Genomic DNA, 17874 nt, shown 5'->3' with positions numbered 1-17874 from the left:
CAAATAAATAAATCTTTAAACAAAACATGTGGGCCATATACCTACCCTCAACAGTTGTAAAGATGATAATAATACACATTAAGGACAGAGTGTGGCACGTGGTTAAGTGCCTCATTGGTACCTATCTTCCTTTGCTTCTTCCCCTCAAGCCTCTCCACCCCATCACCCCACAGCTGCCACCTGTCAGGGGAGCTAAAGCGACACTGATAAAGGACTGGCCCTTCCATTTTCAAGGCCTGGGCTAGCTCCCCTCTCTCCCCCAAACCCTGTCTACTGAGGAAATGTTTAAGGGTTGGACCTCTGGGGTTCCTTGAACCTGTGTTTTCTACTAGTGTGGGGTCCAGTGGCTGCTGATGGTGGATTAAACCAGAGCAACCCACTTTGAGGAAGGTTCCTCTTCCTATTCCCTTGATCCTCTCACCCACCTGTTTGCGGGGGGTTCCTAGGCCTTGGTGTTTTCCCCTCCCCCTGGCTGTCCCTCCGAACGTTTTCTCCCATGAGGAATGGAGCCCATCACCAGGCTTCAGCCTGTACCCTGACTCTCAAATCTGCTTTTTGTTCCTGTAGCTCTTCAGAGCTTTGGGCGGACGTCCTCCTTCCTCTCTCCTTTCCTACCCACACCACCCTTCTTCCAGTGTGCATCAGTTTTCACTTGGTTTACAGCCACACCTTGTGACTTCTGCCTCCTGTGCTGTGTACTGGTCTGGGCATCAGCTCATCACTGTTCCTTGCCACTGAGTCAGTGAGTTCCTGTTTTCTTTTTCTCTTCTTTTCTTTTTCTTTTTATTTCTTTTTTTTTTTAATATTTTATTTATTTGAGAGAGAGAGGGAGAGAGAGTGAGCATGAGAGGAGAAAGCAGACTCCCCACTGGGATGGAGCCCCAGGATCCCGAGATCATGACCTGATCTGAAGGCAGGTGCTTAACCCACTGCCACCCAGATGCTTCAATGAGTTCCTATTTTCTGCAGGATAAAACTTAAATCCCTGGGCCTTTCTGGCACTCAGGGCTCTCCCCATAACCTCATGCAACTCTGCTCACCTTGCAGACCTCCCTCCAGCCAGCCAGGCACCTTCATTGACCTTACATCAAGCCATACTTCTTCCCCATGTCGGCTCCTGGCATCACCCTACCCCCCATGCTCTCTTTCTCCCTTTTGCTAATCCCATTTCTCCTGCCTTCTTTCGAGATTCGGCTCCAGTCCCACTGCAGATCTTCCGCAGTCTTCCGCTGCCATCCACCATCCATCTTCTCTCTAACTCTGTAGCACATGGGGTCAGCATCCAGCCTGCCTCGGGCTGTGACTGTTGTACGTGCATCTGTGCCCTCCCAGCAGACAGGAAGGCTGTCTCCGTCCCCAGTACCGTGTCACGAACACAGTTGGTGCTCACTTGAGACCACCATGTTCTGTGTATTGAGTGCTCTCAGCCTGCGAGGCACGCAGATTACACTTGTTTAACAAAACGCGTCCTCAACATAACCCCCCTTTCCTTCCTGCTCTAGAAGAGGGCTTTAGAAATCAGGATGGTTCAGGGGGCCTGGGTGGCTCAGTGGTTAAGTGTCTGCCTTCGGCTCAGGTCATGATCCCAGGGTCCTGGGATCGAAGTCATAATCCCAGGGTTCTGGGATCGAGCCCCGCATTAGGCTCCCTGCTCTGCAGGAAGCCTGCTTCTCCCTCTTCCACTCCCCCAGCTTGTTTCCTCTCTGGCTGCATCTCTTTCTGTCAAACAAATAAAATCTTAAAACAAACAAACAAATAAATAAATAAATCAGGATGGTTCTTTGGGGGTAGGGGTACAAATAGATAAACTGTTTCACCTCCACCTCTCTCAGGCTCCCTCCCGCTTCTGTCTCCAGGGTCAGGGGCAATAGCTCCCTGCACCACACCCCCAACATTCTCCACTAAGTCCCATCTCCAGCCCTTCACAGTGATTCTTCCTGGCTGCTCTCTCAACCCCGATGTTAATGTTTTTTGCTTTTCTTTGCATTCCCCCCTTCTTCAGGTCAGCTAATGATTATTCAGGGACTTATCTCAACCAGTTGTCCCTATCCCAAATCTCTAAGTTCTCTTCGGGGCAAGGGTCAGGAGAGTGAGCTCATGGTCATGTGACTGCTGCCTATACCTCACCCCCTCCGCTGTCCCAGTCCTAACTCTCTCAAAAGCTAGTTGGGTGCCTTCCCTCCGGCTCCCCTGAACCGAGACCTGGGTGGAAAGGTAAGCCTCTCATTGTTGCCTGAGGTAGGCAGTGGCCACCGGTTTCCACCAGCTCATCGCTCACTGCCTGTTTCTTCCCCACCTGTTGCTACTGACCTTCTCCCTGGGCACTTGCTCTTGTCCACCCAGCGAAGGCTGGGACTGGGCTGGTTGGGAGTCCTTGCTGCTTAGGTCCTGCTGGGATACACTGGGCGGAGTAGGGAGTAACTCCTGCTTTGCTCACAGATTTTATCCTGATGGCTGACTCTAAACCACTCTTCTCCCCTGATGGGGACCCCATGGCTGCAGAAGCCTTGCTCCGGGATGTGTTTGGGATTGTTATGGATGAGGTCATTCGGAAAGGGACCAGTGCCTCTGAGAAGGTGGGTCCTTTCCCCTCCTCCTGCCCATTGTACCTGGCTCCGAACTTTTCCCTGCCGACAAGGCTTCACCCCCCAGTTCATCACTGTCTCGCCGTGTGCCTCAGGGATTATATGCTGCCTCCTACTGTGTATATTTACCCTTGTTCACGAGTTACTTGGGAAACATTCCTAACTCGTTTTCCACGCAAGCTGAGAGGTGGTGCGGGCGGCCGGTCAGTGGGGTGTCCACGGGCCGCCAGAACCTCCTGCTCCTCCCACCAGGTCTGCGAGTGGAAGGAGCCAGAGGAGCTGAAGCGGCTGCTGGACCTGGAGCTGCGCAGCGAGGGCGAGGCGGCTGAGCGGATCCTAGCACGGTGCCGGGAGGTGATCCACTACAGTGTGAAAACCTGTGGGTCCTGGGCTGCGGCGGGAGGAGCGTCTGGAGTTTGTCCATCCGCCTGCCACGGCTGCCCTCTGAGCTCCCTGCCCCCCTCTCCGCTGCCCTTCTCCAGGTCACCCGCACTTCTTCAACCAGCTCTTCTCAGGGTTGGATCCCCACGCTCTGGCGGGGCGCATTGTCACTGAGAGCCTCAACACCAGCCAGTGAGTCATCTCCGGGCCCCTTCCCCCCACCTTACAAAGGCTTGGATTTGCTGGAGACATATCCCAGGGGGAGGAGAATGGTTTTGCCCCCCCCCCCCCCATTTCCTGGCATCTCTGCTAGCAGTCTTTCTCCTTGTACCCTTTGGGCTCCCTTTCTCCCAGCTTTCTCATACCTCCGGACCCCCAGTTCTTCCTCATTCTTGCTTCCCTGGCTCTTGGTCACCAGGTCATTCCTCTCTTTGGGCCTTTCCTCCCTCATTGTCCCCACCTCCTTTTCCTGCTCCTCTGAGTCTGACCCCGCGGGCCTCCCTCCTCTTTTCCTTTCTCATCTCCTCCTCTCCTGGCAGGTACACTTATGAAATCGCCCCTGTGTTTGTGCTCATGGAAGAAGAGGTGCTGAAGAAACTCCGGTCCCTCGTGGGCTGGAGCTCTGGGGATGGGGTCTTCTGCCCTGGTATGTGAGAGGGAGGGGGGCCTCTCTTTGGCCTTTTTGAGGGTTCTCCTCCCCCACGATTTTTTGCTCTATGCTGGCGGGCGGGGTGATTCCTCTCTGTCCTCTCCAGCTGGGCTCAGGCCAAACCTGAGAGAAGCTGCCCAGTCCCCTGTATCCTCATGTTTGTCAAACAGTCCATGGGATCAGCACTCCAGTGCCTGCTCTGGGGAGGGGAGGCACTTGCCTGGGTCCATCCAGAATATGGAGGGAAGTATTCGGGGGAACCTGTGAATCCTCCGGCTGTTCGGGGGTTATCAGTATGCTCTGAGGAGAGCCCTGGGAGCCTATCACTTGTGCTGCTTTGATCTGTTCTCCTGGGTGGAGGTCAGGGAGAGCAAGCTCCAGTTTTGACCCGCTGCTCCTCCCTCTTGCCATCTTCCCTGTGACAGGTGGCTCCATCTCCAACATGTATGCCGTGAACCTGGCCCGCTATCAGCGCTACCCAGACTGCAAGCAGAGGGGCCTCCGGGCGCTGCCGCCCCTGGCTCTCTTCGCATCAAAGGAGGTGAGAAGAGACTCAGACCTGCCCTGGGCTCCTGATTCTAATGTCCAGCCAGTGGAGTCTGCCCACCCAGCCCCATCTCCAGGGCCAGCCTGCCTCCAGGCAGAAGCACTTAAGGAGCTGGGTAAATGCTCCCATTCGCCTTGCCTTCTGTGCGCAGGTAGCAGAGGGACCAGGAGTGCAGCGGACATAGTCCACGCCCTTCCTACTCAGAGTGTGTGGTCTGTGGACCAGTAGCATCAGTGTCACCTGGGAACTTGTCAGAAATGCAGAGTCTTAAAAAAGAAAGAAAGAGGGCGCCTGGGTGGCTCAGTGGGTTAAGCCGCTGCCTTCGGCTCAGGTCATGATCTCGGGGTCCTGGGATCGAGTCCCGTATCGGGCTCTCTGCTCAGCAGGGAGCCTGCTTCCCTCCCTCTCTCTCTCTCTCTGCCTGCCTCTCCATCTACTTGTGATCTCTCTCTCTGTCAAATAAATAATAAATAAAATCTTAAAAAAAAAAAAAAAAAGAAAAAGAAAGAAAGAAAGAAGGAAAGAAAGAAAGAAAGAAAGAAAGGAGTCTCAGGCCCCACCCCAGACATACTGAGTATGAATTTGCATTTGAACCAGACACCCTGGTGATGTGGAGGCACATGAACATTCGAGAAGCCTTCGTCTACAGAGTCTCATCTGTTGTAGCTCTGTAGCTCACACATTCACCAGTGTCTCTCTCCTCCCTGTCCTCCCAGCCCTCTTGCCCCAAGCCTAATCTGCCCTCTGCCTTTCTCCACAGTGTCATTACTCCATCAAGAAGGGGGCTGCTTTTCTGGGACTTGGCACCGACAGTGTCCGAGTAGTCAAGACAGATGAGAGGTAAAGGTCCTTCTGTTCACATGGCTCAGAGCCAGCCTGGCACAGTGTGCCTTCCTGCTGCCAGAAGCTCTGGCCTCAGGCCCATGCCGCAAGTGGGCTCTTCTCCCCTCTCTGTTCCTACAGAGTTGCCCCTTCTGTCTACCAATGGCTGCTGGAGTCTCTCGCCCTGTCCCCTGAGATCCGCTTACCCCTCTTAGGAAAAAAATCAACATTATGGCCTCTGTGTAGCTAACCCCACATTACCCTGCTCTCAGCCATTCTGCCTCCTAGCTGAGAAAACCAATTACTTCTTTACCCAGTCAGTTTTCTTTTCCAGAGGGAAAATGATTCCTGAGGATCTGGAGAGACAGATCAGTCTGGCTGAGGCTGAGGTGAGTGAGGGGTGCTGGGACAGTGGAGCAGAACCCCTTGGTCTTTTTTTGGAGGCTTCTCTGGGCCCTCCCCACTCAAGGCGCCGCTCAGTCCCTCTTCTTGACCTCTGTGCCCTTCTGCCCCGTGGGCTGAAGTGATCAGTGGGAAACCTGAGGAGTCAGGACACTCTGTGCTGTTCTTGGGGGCTTTGCCAAGACCTTGGGCAGGACCGGACCCCAAGAGTCAGGAGCAGGCTTGAGTCACTGAGCATAATATAGAACTTTATTGCGTAGGGTTGTTGTAGGTATTACATGAGTAAGTATATATGCACTTGGAACAGTGAAGGACTATATAAATATTAGTGGCCATTATTGTTTTTGTTGTTATTATTGGAGTACTTATAGCCATTTAAAAGAATAAGGTGGGTAGTATTTACTACCTTGAAAATACCCCCACTATATATTTAAGTAGACCTATATAAAGTACATATAGTATGTTGCAGTATAGAATGAATACTTTGAACCTATGGTTATTTATTTTTACTTTTTAAATTTTTTTTTAAAATATTTATTTATTTGGAAGAAAGAGAGCATGCAAGAGCATGGGGGGTTGGGAGGGGCAGAGGGAGAGGGAGAAGCAGGCTCCCCCCTGAGCAGGGAGCCCGGGATCATGTCCTGAGCTGAAAGCAGACACTTAACTGACTAAGCCATCCAGGCGCCCCAGAACCTATGGTTATTTAGAATAATACATACTTAAAAAAAAAAGATTTTATTCATTTATTTGACAGAGAGAGGCACAGTGAGAGAGGGAACACAAGCAGGGGAAGTGGGAGAGGGAGAAGCGGGCTTCCCACCATGCAGGGAGCCTGATATGGGGCTCGATCCCAGGACCCCAGGATCATGACCTGAGCTGAAGGCGGATGTTTAACGACTGAACCACCCAGGCGCCCCGAATAATATATACTTATTGATAAATGGGTGTTACCTCTAAGTAGCAATGTGAGCAGTAACTAGAGTAGTCGAGTACCACTTTTATTGGGTAAACCTTTTCTTTTTTTGTAAATGCTGTACTGAGATATCATTCACATGTCATACAATTCACCCACTGAGTGTGTGCAATTCAATGTGTTTTTTTTTTTAAGATTTTATTTATTTTATTTGAGAGAGAGAGTGAGAGAGCATGAGCGAGGAGAAACTTAGAGGGAGAAGCAGACTCCCCAGGGAGCTGGGAGCCTGATACAGGACTCGATCCTGGGACTCCGGGATCATGACCTGAGCCAAAGGGCAGTCACTTAACCAACTGAGCCTCTCAGGCGCCCAATTCAATGGTTTTTAACAGAGTTGTGCAACCATCACTACAATACAATTTTCATCACCCCCAAGAAGAAACCACACACCCTTGAACCCTCAATCCCCAATTTCCCCCAAACCTACGAGGCAGGACGATGCGAGTTTGTGTCTCTATGGACCTGCCTGTTGTAGATTTTTCATATATATAGATTTACACTATGCATAGTCTTTTGTGATGAACTTCTTTTACTTAGCATACTGTCTTCGAGCTTCATCCTTGTTGTGGCATCTCAGCATTTCATTCCTTTCATTGCTGGGTAATACTCTGTTGTATTTCATTGATCTGTTCCTCTGATCATGGATATTTGGGTTTCCACTTTTCAGCTCTTCTGAGTAATGCCACTATGACCATTTGTATACAAGTGTCTGTGTGAACGTATGTTTTTCATTTTCTTTGGTATATACACTTGGGGACAGAATTGCTGACTCATCCACTAACTGTATTTAACTTTTGAGGAGCTGCCAAACTGTTTTTCCAAGTGGCTCTACCAGTTTCCAGTCCCACCAGCACTGGAGAGTTCCAGTTTCTCCACATTCTCACTGACACTTGTTACTTCTTTTCTCCTCGTCTGTTTGTTTGTTTCAATGGAAGTATGATTAACATAAAGTGTTAAGTTAGTTTCAGGCACATGACACATTGATTCAACAGTTCTATCTTTATGGTACTTGGAGAAGGTACTAAGTGTAGTCACCTTCTGTCACCATGCATTACCATAGTATTAATGACTAGACTCCCTGTGCTGTGCTTTTCTTTTTTTTTTTAATTTTTTAAATTTTTAAATAAATATATAATGTATTTTTATCCCCAGGAGTACAGGTCTCTGAATCACCAGGTTTATACACTTCACACTGTGCTTTTTTTTTTTTTTTAAGATTTTATTTATTTATTTGACAGAGAGAGAACACAAGTAGGCAGAGCATAGGAGAGGGGGTAGGAGTATGAGAGGAAGGAGTAGGAGTAGGAGAGGGAGAGGCAGGCTCCCTGCTGAGCCTGGAGCCTGTCCTGGGGCTTGATCCCAGGACCCTGTCACCACCAGAGCCAAATGCAGCCGCTTAACCAACGAGGCACCCAGGTACCCCTATGCTGTGCTTTCATCTCCATGACTTATTTATTTTATAACTGGAAGTTTGTTCCTTCTAATGCACTCTATTTCACCCATACTCCCCCAGCCTCCCCTCTGGGAACCACCAGTTTGTTTCCTGTATTTGAGTCTGCTTCTTTCTTTGTTTCTCTCTTCATTTGCTTTGTTTTTTTGAATTCCACATACAAGTGAAATGATACGGAATTTGTCTTTCTCTGTCTGATTTATTTCATTTAGCATTTTATTCTCTAGGTCCATACTTGTTGAAAATGGCAAGGTCTCATTCTCTTTTATGGCTGAGTAATACTCATGCACACACACGCGCACACACACACACGTATACTACAGCTTCTTTATTCATTTATTGATGGACAGACACTTGGGTTGCTTTCCTATTAGCTATTGGAAATAATGTGGCAGTAAACATAGAGGTGCATATATCTTTTCAAATTAGTGTTTTCATTTCTTTGGGTAAATACTCTGTAGTGGAATTATGGATCAAATGGTAATTCTGTTTTTAACTTTTTGAGGAACAGTGTCTGTACCAATTTACATTCCTACTAACAGTGCACAGGGGCTCCCTTTCCTCCACATTCTCGCCAACACTTGTTTCTTGTTTTTTTGATTCTAGATGTTCTGACAGGTGTGAGGTAATACCTCACTGTGGTTTTGATTTGCACATCCCTGAGGATGAGTCATGTTGAACACCTTTTCATGTGTCAGCCATCTACATTCAGGTCCTCTGCCTTTGTTTGTTTGTTTGGTTATGATTTTTAAGTAATCTCTACACCCAGTGTGGGGCTTCTGCTGCTTTCCTTTCCAATCTGGATGCCTCTTTTTTTTTCCCCCCTTACCTAATTGCCCTGCTAGAACTTCAGTATAATGTTGAATGGACAGGGGGAGAGTGGGCATCCTTGTCATGTTCCTGATCTTAGGTAGAAGGCTTTCAGTCTTTCAGCATTGAGTACTATGTTAGCTGTGGGTTTTTTGTAGTTGCCTTTTATGAGTTTGAGAACGTTCCCTTCAACTCTTAGCTTGTTGAGTATTTTTATCAAACAGGATTGTTGAATTATGTCAAATTTTTTCTGTGTCTCTTGCTATGTGTTTTTCCTCTCTTTATTTTGTTGATAAGAATGTATTACATTAATTGATTTTGGAAGCTAAATGGAGCTTTTGCTACTGGGACAAATCGTTTTGTCTTAACGTGTAATTTTTTTATATGTTGCTGGCTTTGGGCAGCTAGTGTTCTGTAGATTTTTATATCTATATTCACAGAGATATTATCTGAGGTATTCTTGTGATGTTTCATCTGGCTTTGGCATCAGGGTAATATTTGCCTCATAGGATCAATTCAACAGCATTCCTCTTCTGTATTTTAGAATTTTTGTGAAGAAGTGGTATCCGTTCTTTCCTAAATGTATTGTAGAATTCATCAGTGAAGCCATATGGGCCTGGGCTTTTCCTTGTGGTCGTTTTTTAAAATAAAAATTCAAGGGGCTCCTGGGTGGCTCAGTGGGTTAAAGCCTCTGCCTTCAGCTCAGGTCATGATCCCAGGGTTCTGGGATCGAGCCCCACATCTGGCTCTCTGCTCAGCAGGGAGCCTGCTTCCCTTCCTCTCTTTCTGCCTGCCTCTCTGCCTACTTGTGATCTCTGTCTGTGAAATAAATAAATAAAATCTTAATAAAATAAAATAAAAATTCTAGTTCTTCATGAGCTTTTGTACTATTAGACTTTTTAAAATAGCATTTTGATCTTCAAGACATTAAAAGTGTTTGAAAGTGTGTGAGCTTTGAAATAGACCTGCAGCCAGACCTAGGATTGAATTCGATCTCTGAAGCTTCAGCTTGGGGGTCAATTTCTTATTACCGCCGAACCTTAGTGTCCTCACCTGCAAATTAAGGAAGCAACAGTGGCATGTTGTCAGGGTGAAAGGGCCGAGGTCAGGCATGCAGTAAGAGTTTAGAGATGGCTCAGTGCTGGGCTCTGGGTAGCTTTTTAGATCCCTTCACAGCTTCTCTCTCCTCCTGCATTTTTGCTGCAGGGCATTGTCCCGTTCCTGGTTAGTGCCACCTCTGGAACTACTGTGCTGGGGGCCTTTGACCCCCTGGAGGCAATTGCTGATGTGTGCCAGCGTCACGGGCTATGGCTCCATGTGGATGTAAGTGAGCCTTGGGCCTGAGTGGGGGAGTAGGCTGAGTTAAGGCCAACACCCACATTATTTCTTTTGCTCCACAGGCCGCCTGGGGTGGGAGCGTCCTGTTGTCACAGACACATAGACATCTCCTGGATGGGATCCAGAGGTACATACCTGAATCCCACCCTTCCAAGCCTTGACTCAGAGAATAGTCCTGGACTAGGGAGCTTCCAATGGGAGGGAGGGAAGGAGGTTGGTGGGAGGGGCGCTGGAGAGATGGTGGACTGGGGCCCATCAGACACTGGAATTCTTCCTGACTGCTGGACAGTCTCAAGCCCCTTTACTGAAGCTGTGGTAAAGGTCGGGGGGGGGGCTCTGGCTGAGGACCAGCGAGCTGATGCCGCAATGCTCTGCACACAACTCCCCCAAAACACACAGGGCTGACTCTGTGGCCTGGAATCCTCACAAGCTTCTCACAGCCGGCCTGCAGTGCTCAGCTCTTCTTCTCCGGGATACCTCGGTGGGTCGGCCCTGCTGCTCTCCTCACTCCGCCTCTCACCTTGGACCTCCATCTTTTTCTCTCTACCCCCCCATCCTTTGCAAGGGTCCTGACCTTATTCTGTTCTCCTCATCTGAAGCTGAGTTTCTGTGACCACCCTCATCCCCTGGGGTGCCCCCTCCCCCACTGTGGCCTGTCTTCAAGGCAAAGGGAAAAGTTTCTAGCTGGCAGTTGTAATTGAAGAGATCCTATGCCAGATCTGGGGAGAACTCTTGGCATTGGGAGAAAAACCTGGAGAAAGGGGCCTGATGGCAGGAAAAGAATGGGTGGGCTGAGCTAAGAACCGCCCCCCCCACTTCACTATGCAGCTCTGGAGGCAGCCTTGGTGGTGAGGATGGGGTCTGACAGTCTCCCCCTCTTTGCTCCCCGCACCCCCGCAAACCAACAGAACCTGCTTAGGCGCTGCCACGGGTCCCAGGCCAGCTACCTCTTCCAGCAGGACAAGTTCTACGACGTGGCTCTGGACACCGGAGACAAGGTGGTGCAGTGTGGCCGCCGCGTGGACTGTCTGAAGCTGTGGCTCATGTGGAAGGCACAGGGCGGGCAAGGGCTGGAGCGGCGTGTTGACCAGGCCTTTGCCCTCGCCTGGTAGGAGTGGGGGCGGTCCCAGTTCCTCTGCCCTGGGGTTCTGTCCTGGTCCGTCCTGCCCCCACCCACTGCCCTGCTCTTCCCATTTTCCTTGTTCTCAGGGTCTCTGGGCTCATTCTGCAGGACTCTTCTGTTTCTGTAGCTCTGCTTTCCCTCCATTTGTGATTTTTTCCCCCTCTCTCTGTGTTCGCAGGTACCTGGTGGAGGAATTGAAGAAGAGAGAAGGATTTGAGTTGATCATGGAGGTATGCTTCCCCACCCCTCCCCGCCCCCCTGCATCCCAGTCTATCCTACACAGCAAAGCCCTGGCAGCAGGTGGGGAGGCAGGGGGGCAGGGAGGGGGGGAAGAGGGGAAGTGAGGGGGGAACATCCTCCCCCTTCCACAGCTCACCTCTTCTCCTCCCTCATTCCTCTCAGCCAGAATTTGTCAATGTGTGTTTCTGGTTCGTGCCCCCCAGCCTGCGGGGGAAGCAGGAAAGCCCGGATTACAGTGAAAGGCTGGCTAAGGTAGGCTCTGTCTTCTGGGCTCTGGTCAGGCCAGTTTAGGGAACTGCCATGCTTCTGGTGTGTTTCTGCCCCCTGCTGGTCATGCATGGCATGGCAGGTCCCTCTGCTAGTCTTCCTTCCGAGGGTGGGGGGTGTGAAAAGGAAGACAACCCCAGCTTGTCCTCATTTCTGTGGGGATGGGGATAGGAAATAAGGTATGTTTCTGGAAAATGAAAAGAAGACAGAGAGGGATGTCATGGGAGAAGTCACCAGTGCATGTATGTAATCCATGGGAGTTCTGGGAGCTCCAGCCTAGGACAGCCATGTGAGGCCTTATTCCCTGGTGCTGGGGGCAGAATAACTCTGTAAGGCTGGTCCAGACCTGTCTCCTACAGGAAAGGAAATATGTCATATCCCTAAGGATAGATTGGTGCTAAGTGCTGCCGATGATCTGAAAGGACAAGAATGTTCTTGCCCTTAAGGAGTTATTTAGAAAAACGAGAGTCACCTATCTGAAACCAGTATGTTCGAGGCAGTCTTGTAAATTATGTGTTAGATTACAGGGTGCAGATCACAGATATTCCAGGAATTCAGAGAGGGGAGAAGAAGGTGTTAAGGATGACAAAGGCTAGATGTTAGACTAAAGCAGTGTTGGGTGTCAGGGAACAGTCAGGAGTTGGCAGAAAATGGTCCATGTGACAACCTAGAGATAGGTAAGATAGGAAATAATGCAGAAGCTAGAGAAGGCCAAGCAGGTGGGATGCAGCTGAAAAGGTGACCCAGGGCCACGGTCAGGAGCTGAGTGATGAGTGCTCCCTCCAAAAGGTAGCCGAGTGGGAGGGAGGTGCACCTAGGGGAGTAGGCATCAGGCTGCAGCTGGAAGTTCTCTCCACCCCTTCCACAGGTGGCCCCGGTGCTCAAGGAGCGCATGGTGAAGGAGGGCTCCATGATGATCGGCTACCAGCCCCATGGGACCCGAGGCAACTTTTTCCGCATGGTCGTGGCCAACCCTGCGCTGACCCGGGCTGATATGGACTTCCTTCTCAACGAGCTGGAAAGGCTAGGCCAGGACCTCTGAGCCTCCTCCTCGCTGCTGGCCCTTACACCCCACCTTGCCCTCACTGTCTCTGCGTTCCCTTCCTGTGTTCTCAGTAACAGAGGGACCTTAACAACCTTGATATGCTTTGACCCACTAACTCTCTTACGAAATATTTGCTATTAGGAGAACATTTAAATAAATTATAGTATATCTAGATCATGGGATGGTTCTCTGCCATTAAAATTATGTTTATAAACAAGATTTTTACTGATAGGAGGAAAGATAATTTTAATATAATGTTATATTGAAAAAGCTGGATACGAGACTTTGTATATAGTAATATCTGAGTGGTGTTCAGACATACATAGGAGAAGACCGATAAAATGAAATATGCCAAATATTAATCATTTTCTAATAATAATAATAATAATAATAATAATAATAAACCTGGGATGGGATTATAGGCAATTTAAAATTAATTTTTATACCTTTTGTGCTCCTCCCTTTATTATATAATGAATATGCATTACTTTTATAATAGGGACATAATAAAGCAAAACCTTCAACTATATTATTTCGGAATGTTTTGAAGTTTGTTACCTTTCTACCAAATAATAGCGAATGAAATGTTTTTTTAAAGGGTGGTGTGAGAGAGGCTAAAGATAAGAATTTTTTTTTTTTAGATTTTATTTATTTGTTTGACAGAGAGAGCACAAGCAGAGGGAGCAGTGGAGGGAGAGGGAGAAGCAGCCTCCCCACAGAACAGGGAGCCCAATGTGGGGCTTGATCCCAGGACCTTGAGATCAGGACCTGAGCTGAAGGCAGCCACTTAACTAACTGAGCCACCCAGGCACCCCTAGAAGTTTTTTTTTTTTTTAAGAAATTTTTAGTAGGAGAGGAAAGACCAAAGTGGAGTAGATCTAAATTAACTGTACTTTAGTGACATTGAAAACAAAATGGGTATTGATTATATGTTGGGACCAGAGCCTGTCTGCTTATCACTCCTGAAAAATCCTCACACACAAAGCAAAGGAGGAATTTGTCTTCTGTAGGGGCGCCTGGCTGGCTCAGTTAGTAGAACAGATGACTCTTGATCTTAGGGCCATGAGTTTGAGCCCCATGTTGGGTGTAAAGTTACCTACTTACTTATATACATACATACATAAATTTAAAAATAAAACACAAAATTTCCTTCCATAATTTAAACAACAGAAACCAAGTTAAAAAAAAAAAAAAAAGAAGAAGAAGAAAAAGAAGGGCACCTGGGTGGCTCAGTTGGTTAAGCGGCTACCTTCGGCTCAGGTCATGATCAGAGTCCTGGGATGGAGCTCAGTGGGGAGTCTGCTTCTCCCTCTGCCTCTCACCCTGTTCATTCTCTCTCTCTCTCTCTTTCAGATCAATAAATAAAACCTTAAAAAAAAAAAAGGCCCAGCAACCAAACATCCATTTTACACTTTAAATCCTGGGCTGGTGTTGCTTTTCAGTCATTTTTTGGGAAAGAGGCAATTAGCTACCCAAGTTATTTGCTTTTTTTGTTGTTGTCCAAGGGTAATTGAAGATATTACAGCAGAAAGATTCAAATGGCTCTATGAGGTGTTTTGAAATTCATCCCAACTCTAGACAGAGTGACCTGCAGACTACAGACTGCCCAAGACCAAGACCGTCAACATTTCCTCAGTGTCAGGATCCACTGCCATGGTCTCCTGCCCCAGCACTGAGACCTCAGGAATGTAATTCTGTCTCCTTTCTCTCTCCTCCTCCTGCAGCTTGGTGGAAACCCCTCTCACTGGGCCTCTCCAAGTCTGCTCCTTCTGACATGTGACAGGCTGTTCTCTCTTGCAGAACTTCTTGACGGGAATAATGGCATCTCCTCGCACACGGGTTTGTTGGCATGGAAGAGGTTGCCCAGGCACGTGTAGTACTTCTTGATGACCACGCGGCCCATTCTTCATGGCTTTGGTGCCAACACAGCACAGGTTGGTGGGTCTCGTAAAGGAGGAAACAGTACTATGCAAGTTATTAAGGACAAGTGGCAAGTCTGCCAGAACTTTCTGTTATTTCCAATTCCTAAAAATACCTTTTATGGAAACAATAATGTGGTCATGTAAAAATCATCCAAAGTTATTTGAAGAGGCAAATACAGACTGTACAAACCATAGCAAAGGAACATCCAAATCACAGACCCAAATCACAGACCCAATTCTCTTGACCATTTGGCCGGGGGGGGGGGGGGGGGGAGTCTTTCTATTTATAAACTGCTAACAATTCCCCTATAAACTTATTATTCTGAAAATGGTATTTAACTTCTTCCAAGTAATAAAATTGTTTGAGAGTATTAGTAATTTGAACTCTAAGCCCTATTCTTGGTTTTTTTTTTTTTTTTAAGATTTCATTTATTTATTTGACACAGAGAGAGAGAGCATAAGAAATGGAAGAGAGAGAAGCAGGCTTCCCACTGAGCAGGGAGCCCAATGTGGGGCTTCATCCCAGGCCCCTGGGATCATGACCTCAGTCAAAGGCAGAAGCTCAACTGACTGAGCCACCGAGGCGCCCCTCTAAGCCCTGTTCTTAAAGAGTTCTGTATATCTGCAAAATGCCTTAAACTTAGTGAAAAAGATAAATTTTAAAAATCCTCATTTTCAACCCAAAACAAAGCTAGAAAGCAAAACTAAAACCAAAATCTTCAGGACACCTGGGGGGCTCAGTTGGGTGAGCATCTGCCTTCGGCTCAGATCATGATCCCAAGGTCCTGGGGTCGGTCCTGCATCAGGCTCCCTATTCAGGGATCCTGCTTCTCCCTCTCCCTCTGCCTGCCGCTCCCCCTGCTTGTACACTCTCTCTGACAAATAAATAAATAAAATCTTTTTTTTTATTAAAGATTTTATTTAATTATTTGACAGAGAGAGATCACAAGTAGGCAGAGAGGCAGGCAGAGAGAGAGGAGGAAGCAGGCTCCCTGCTGAGCAGAGAGCCCGATGCGGGACTCGATCCCAGGACCTTGAGATCATGACCTGAGCCAAAGGCAGCAGCTTAACCCACTGAGCCACCCAGGTGCCCATAAATAAAATCTTTTTAAAAAATCTTCAAAATCCTTAAATCATCTCCATTTGAGAAATATTTTTAAGAGGTCAGAAAGACAAGACCTAGAATCAGTTAATCACCAGATTTTCTCCAGCTTTATGAGCTAAAGCTTCTACTCTTCCATTTTTTTAATTTTTATTTTTTTTAAAGTATGCTCTACACCTAGTGTGGGGCTTGAACTCACAACCCTGAGATCAGGAGTCACATGCTCTACTGACTAAGCCAGCCAGGTACTTCTACTCTTCTATTCTCAAAATTCAACCTTTAAATCTCTGGATATAATATGGCAGTCTCCTCCTGCTTACTCTCTTCCATCAGCATTTACAGAGCTCCTGTTATGTGGAATTCCTTTCCCTGCCTTCAAAGAGTTAAAGATTTAAGCAGTCATCTCTCATCCAAGGCATGTCCCTATTCAAAGCCTTGGCACCTACTGTTCCCTTTTGCCTCAAAATGCATCTATCTACATGGTTTGTTCCTTTATAGATTTTAGATTTCTGTACAGATGTCACCTCCTTAGTGAAACTTCAATTGAATATTCTACTTAAAATTACATTTTCACCTTTGGTTCTTGCACTTGCTTTTTTATTGTCTGCCCTGTTTTTCTCCATGGCACGTGTATCTGGCGTCGTCTGTATTTCAGTCTCTATTTGTCTATCTATCAGTCAGTATATTTATTTAAATTATTTTCTGTCTCACCCAACTAGAATGTAATTTCTGGGAGCAGAGATTTTGTATCACTGCTTCCTAAAATGCAGTCTGGTACTTGCTGGATGGATAATGTTGAGTGAATGGTTAATGAGCTCCAGGTACTAGCTGACTTGCTGTCAGTCACGTAATTAAGTGGTGGAGTCAAAGCCAAATTCAGGCCATCTTCCTCTAGCTCTTAACCACAGATGCAGCCTGCTTCTAATGTCATATGTACATAATTCATAGGTGGGTGGGTGTTGGGCCCGTTGTATTATCTATATGCTGTGGATCTGCTGCTTGCAGGAAGGATGAAGCCGTGCATAGGTTCAGATCCACATCTTGCCCTTGACCTGGGGAAATCATGTTTTCACCGAACAGGAAACAAAGCTGTTGGGAGTACCTACCTGGGTGGGTTGCAGTGTTGGAATAGGTTTTGTTTTGTTTTGGGTTTGGGTTTTGGTTTAGAGAGGTTGATGTATTCAAGTGGCTAGATTGCACGGGACTGGGGAAGGAAAGTGGCACCCTCACAGGTAAGCCATGGGCTGAGGTGCTAAGAGCTAGGTGGGCACCTGTGATATGGCCGGTCTTGAGGTTGATGGTTAAGAGCCTTTTTAGGAAAGTAGATGAAAGAGACCAAGCTACAGGAAGGTCAGAATTTGACTAAACACTTGGAACTTTTCTTTCTTCCTTTCTTTTTTTTTAAAAAATATTTTATTTATTTATTTAACAGAGAGAGATCACAAGTAGGCAGAGAGAGAGAAGAGGAGGCAGGCTTCCCTCTGAGCAGAGAGCCCAGTGCAAGGCTTGATCCCCGGACCCTGGGATCATGACCTGAGCCGAAGGCAGAGGCTTTAACCCAGTGAGCCACCCAGGAGCCGTCTTTTTTTTTTTTTTTTTTTTTTAAAGATTTCATTTATTTATTTGACAGAGATCACAAGTAGACAGAGAGGCAGGCAGAGAGAGAGGAGGAAGAAGGCTCCCCACTGAGCAGAGAGCCTGATGCAGGGCTCGATCCCAGGACCCTGAAATCATGACCTGAGCCAAAGGCAGAGGCTTTAACCCACTGAGCCACCCAGGTGCCCCCAAAATATTTTCCTTTTGAAATAATTTAAAACTTAGAGAAAAATTTCATATAATAGTGACAGAGAACTTCCATATACTCTTTACCTAAATTTGTTGATTGTTCACATTTTGATACATTCTCTTTATCATTCTTTTGTATATGTACTATAACATGTTTTTTCTGAACCATTTAAGAGTTGGTTTCATGCAGTATGCCCCTTTATCTTTCATACTCTGGTGCATATTTCTTAAGAAGACTATTCTTAAATTTAAATCCAATTAGCCGACATGAGAAGAATGTTATCTTAAATAACCATGGTACACAGTTATCAAATTCAAGAAGTTTAACATTGGCACTATACTTTAAAGTCCGTATTCCAAAACTGTCTGTTGTCCCAGTAATGCCCATTATGGCATTTCCCCTCTCATACGAGATCCCAGGCCAGGATCATGT

General features: G+C 47.2%; 1 protein-coding gene across 7 annotated transcripts in view; it reads left to right on the top strand.

The window, feature by feature from the left end:
- CSAD (cysteine sulfinic acid decarboxylase) overlaps positions 1–13164 on the top strand; it is a 28032-nt gene extending 14868 nt beyond the window's left edge. For 3 of the 7 annotated variants that reach the window (XM_032348346.1, XM_032348347.1, XM_032348344.1), the window contains exons 2-15: positions 2440–2576; positions 2838–2964; positions 3068–3158; positions 3506–3612; positions 4041–4156; positions 4923–5002; positions 5319–5373; positions 9826–9942; positions 10020–10084; positions 10357–10438; positions 10866–11065; positions 11259–11310; positions 11483–11572; positions 12456–13164. In XM_032348346.1, the coding sequence (XP_032204237.1) occupies positions 2451–2576; positions 2838–2964; positions 3068–3158; positions 3506–3612; positions 4041–4156; positions 4923–5002; positions 5319–5373; positions 9826–9942; positions 10020–10084; positions 10357–10438; positions 10866–11065; positions 11259–11310; positions 11483–11572; positions 12456–12629 (1482 nt within the window). In that variant the 5' untranslated portion in view covers positions 2440–2450 and the 3' untranslated portion in view covers positions 12630–13164. Of the gene's footprint in view, positions 1–1757; positions 2215–2439; positions 2577–2837; positions 2965–3067; positions 3159–3505; positions 3613–4040; positions 4157–4922; positions 5003–5318; positions 5374–9825; positions 9943–10019; positions 10085–10356; positions 10439–10865; positions 11066–11258; positions 11311–11482; positions 11573–12455 lie in introns of those variants that run through there. The other 4 variants (XM_032348348.1, XM_032348349.1, XM_032348345.1 and 1 more) reach the window with 3 other exon arrangements.
- The last annotated feature ends 4710 nt before the right edge of the window (positions 13165–17874 follow it).

Source organism: Mustela erminea, chromosome 6, assembly GCF_009829155.1.
Source record: "Mustela erminea isolate mMusErm1 chromosome 6, mMusErm1.Pri, whole genome shotgun sequence".
Taxonomy (NCBI): domain Eukaryota; kingdom Metazoa; phylum Chordata; class Mammalia; order Carnivora; family Mustelidae; genus Mustela; species Mustela erminea.
The sequence above is the reverse complement of the archived record's forward strand: the minus strand, read 5'-3'. Positions and strand labels throughout refer to the sequence as shown.